This window comes from Salvelinus sp. IW2-2015, unplaced genomic scaffold, assembly GCF_002910315.2.
Source record: "Salvelinus sp. IW2-2015 unplaced genomic scaffold, ASM291031v2 Un_scaffold4294, whole genome shotgun sequence".
NCBI classification, from domain to species: domain Eukaryota; kingdom Metazoa; phylum Chordata; class Actinopteri; order Salmoniformes; family Salmonidae; genus Salvelinus; species Salvelinus sp. IW2-2015.
In genome coordinates, this window is record NW_019945565.1 from 9,711 (window position 1) to 13,061 (window position 3,351).

Genomic DNA, 3,351 nt, shown 5'->3' on the forward strand with positions numbered 1-3,351 from the left:
AAACCAGTCCGGTTTCCCACGGGAAACCCAATCCCAGTCCGCGTGTTCCCACGGAACCCAAATCCCAGGGTCCTTCTAATCCCACGGGAACCCAAATCCACAGTCCGTTTCCCACGGCACCCAATCCCAGTCCGCGTTTCCCACGGACCCAATCCCAGTCCGAGGTTCCCCACGGAACCCAATCCCAGTCCGGTGTTCCCACGGGAACCAATTCCCAGTCCGGTGTTCCCACGGAACCCAATCCCAGTCCGGTGTTCCCACGGGAACCCAATCCCAGTCCGGTGTTCCCACGGGAACCCAATCCCAGTCCGGTTCCCACGGGAACCCAATCCCAGTCACGGTGTTCCCACGGGAACCCAATCCCAGTCCGCGTTCCCACGGAACCCAATCCCAGTCCGGTGTTCCCACGAACCCAATCCCAGTCCGGTGTTCCCACGGGAACCCAATCCCAGTCCGTTTCCCACGGGAAACCAATCCCAGTCCGGTTTCCCACGGAACCCAATCCTAGCCGTTTCCCACGGAACCCAATCCCAGTCCGTTTCCCCACGATACCCAATCCCAGTCCGGTGTTCCCACGGGAACCCATCCATCTCGTCCCAGGGACCAATCCCAGCGTGTTCCCACGGGAACCCAATCCAGCATGTTGTCTAGGGACAACTTTATCCAACCCACATCTCTCTCCCCAGTCCGGTGTTCCCACGGGAACCCAATCCCAGTCCGGTGTTCCCACGGGAACCCAATCCCAGTCCGGTGTTCCCACGGGAACCCAATCCCAGCTGTGTGTCTAGGGACAACTTTTATCCAGAACCCACCGGATGGTGTTCTCAATCAGCCTTCGCAACATGTATCACTATATGCTTACCCCCCCCCCCCTTAACTGAAATCGTAAACAAAAGCGATGTGATTTGTTGCAAGTTGCGATGGACTTCTCCATGCAAGTAGGTATCACACCTTAGAGTAAGTGCAAAAAAAATGACAAGATCATTTGTTTTATAAACAATAAAACAGGGTTTATTTAATTTTCAGAGGTCTGAGCCATTTAAAAATAGCGTAACAGTAAAATCCTCTTTGTTCAAAATGTTAAAGACTTTATACATGATACACACTGTACAACATAAAATACATTTTTAGAGGCAGACAGACCTGGAGAGGAACTGAGTAGTATGCAGGCTTTAGTTCCAGCACCAGTCTAACACACCCGCTTCCGCTAATCAAGGTCCTGGTGAGAGGCCGATTAGTAGAATAAAGTGGTGTAAATTGGAGCAGGGCTGGAGCAAAACCTTGACAACTCACGACAGACAGCCATCGTTTATACCGATAAAGAACACTGTTACCGTGGGTTACACAACAATATCAAAATGGTCAGTGATATTAATAGTAAATCTATTTACTTTTTTCCTCTCACTACACACTTCTAAAAAATACCTTTAACTTTTAGATTAAACTTCAAACACTTGTATAAAAAGTTTAAACATGTTTTTTTCTTAAAGTGTAAAAACAGATACAAAATACAACATGAACATGTAAAAAAAAAGCATTGCTGCTAAAAAAAATAAAATAATACACTTGATTATACAACAGAAGATGCCATCCCTTCATTATAAAAATTAACAGTGATATATATAATTATTACAAAATATATACAGTCTCTCCTTGTCATATGTACATATTCTCCCCACCGACTGGTTTCTATGGGTCACTTCAACGCCCTCTCCAACGCCTTCTCCAACGCCTCCAGGTCCACCGTGGGAATTGTCGCGACTTCAAAGAAAACCCTGATGGCAAAAAAGAAAAGTCTCCATTGAAAGTATTCACTTACAAACAGACGGACAGGCTGAGCGGTGGCGCCTTGCCAATTCAACGTTGGCTCCTCGCACATTGCCCTCCGTCCACCGGCTTGTCAATATCCACTGTCATTCCGACACTTCTCTACCTCGTTACCTCCGCCAAAACAGTGTCGACATACGAGTAAACAGTGTTTCATGGGTAGGATTCGAAAACCTGAAACAAGTTTAGTCAGGGACGGTATTTTCTTGCTCGTCTTTAAAAATGTTTTACCTTGATGATCAGACACAACTTGATTTTCTTCGTTCAACATTAAAAACGCACCCATTTTACATACAGTTGAGTCGCAGTTTACATTACACTTGGTTGGATCATTAAAACCGTTTCTCAACCACTACACATTATTTCTTGTTAACAAACTATCAGTTTTGGGTAAGTCGGTTAGGACATGTACTTTGTGCATGACACAAGTAGTTTCCAACAAGTTTTTACCTACAGATATATTCACTTTATTGCTTCCAGTGGGTCAGAAGTTAAATCAATGAGTGGACTTGCCTTTAAACAGCTTGGAAAATACCAGAAAATGTCATGTTTTAAAAGCTTCTGATACTTATGTCAATGCTGAGTCACATTGGAGGTGTACCTGTGGATGTTCAACCCTACCTTCAAACTCAGTGCCTCTTTGCTTGACATCATGGGAAAATCAAAAGAAATCAGCCAAGCTCAGAAACAAATAAATTGGAGACCTCCACAAGTCTGGAATTGCTCCCAAAGAGACCAAACGCCTGAAGTACCACGTTCATCTGTACAAACAATATGTCGCAAGTATAAACACCATGGACCAGCAGCTGTCATACCGCTCCAGGCGAGACGTTGATCCCTAAAGTCCAAATCAATCCCAGAACAGCAAAAGGACCCTGTGAAGATGCTGGGGAATCCAGGTACAAAAGATTAATCACAGTAAAACAGTCCAATATCGACATAACCGAAAGGCCGCTCACAAGGAGATCCACTGCTCCAAACCGCCATAAAAAAAGTCTAGTACGTTTCAGCTACATGGGACAAAGATATACTTTTTGAGAAATGTCCTCTGTGTCTGAGAAACAAAAATAGCAACGTTGGCTCAATGACATCTTATGTTGGAGGAAAAAGCGGGGCAAGCTTGCAAGCGAGAACACCATCCAACACGTAAGCACGGGTCCAGGGCAGATCATGTTAGTGGGGTGCTTTGCTGCGGAGGACGTGCACTTCACAAATACGATCGTAGAATTATCTGATATATTGACACACATCACAGTCAGGAAGTTAAGCTTGGCGCAAATGGGTCTCCACATGGACAATGGCTTAGCACAACAGAGTCAAGATAGTGGAGTGCCATCACAAAAGCCCTGACTCCAATCTGTCCTTACATATTCGTGGGCAAACTGAAAAAGGTGGCGAGGCAAAGGCCTACAAACCTGACCTCAGTTACCACCAGCTCTTATCAGGAGAATGGCCCAAAATACCCAACTTATTGTGGGGAGCATACCCGAACGTTTGACCCAAGTAAACAATTTAAAGGCCCAT

The 3,351-nt window shown here is 45.4% G+C and overlaps 2 protein-coding genes across 2 annotated transcripts in view; one reads left to right on the forward strand and one right to left on the reverse strand.

The window, feature by feature from the left end:
* The window catches only part of LOC139026281 (uncharacterized), a 4,519-nt gene extending 3,731 nt beyond the window's left edge, over positions 1-788 (forward strand). The window contains exon 4 of the mRNA XM_070441575.1: positions 69-788. Coding sequence (XP_070297676.1) covers positions 69-788 — 720 coding nt within the window. The remainder of the gene's footprint in view (positions 1-68) is intronic.
* A 350-nt stretch (positions 789-1,138) lies between these two features.
* LOC112077117 (G2/mitotic-specific cyclin-B3-like) overlaps positions 1,139-3,351 on the reverse strand; it is a 27,518-nt gene continuing 25,305 nt past the window's right edge. Inside the window, exon 11 of the mRNA XM_070441576.1 lies at positions 1,139-1,775. Within this exon, the coding sequence (XP_070297677.1) occupies positions 1,697-1,775 (79 nt within the window). The 3' untranslated portion in view covers positions 1,139-1,696. The remainder of the gene's footprint in view (positions 1,776-3,351) is intronic.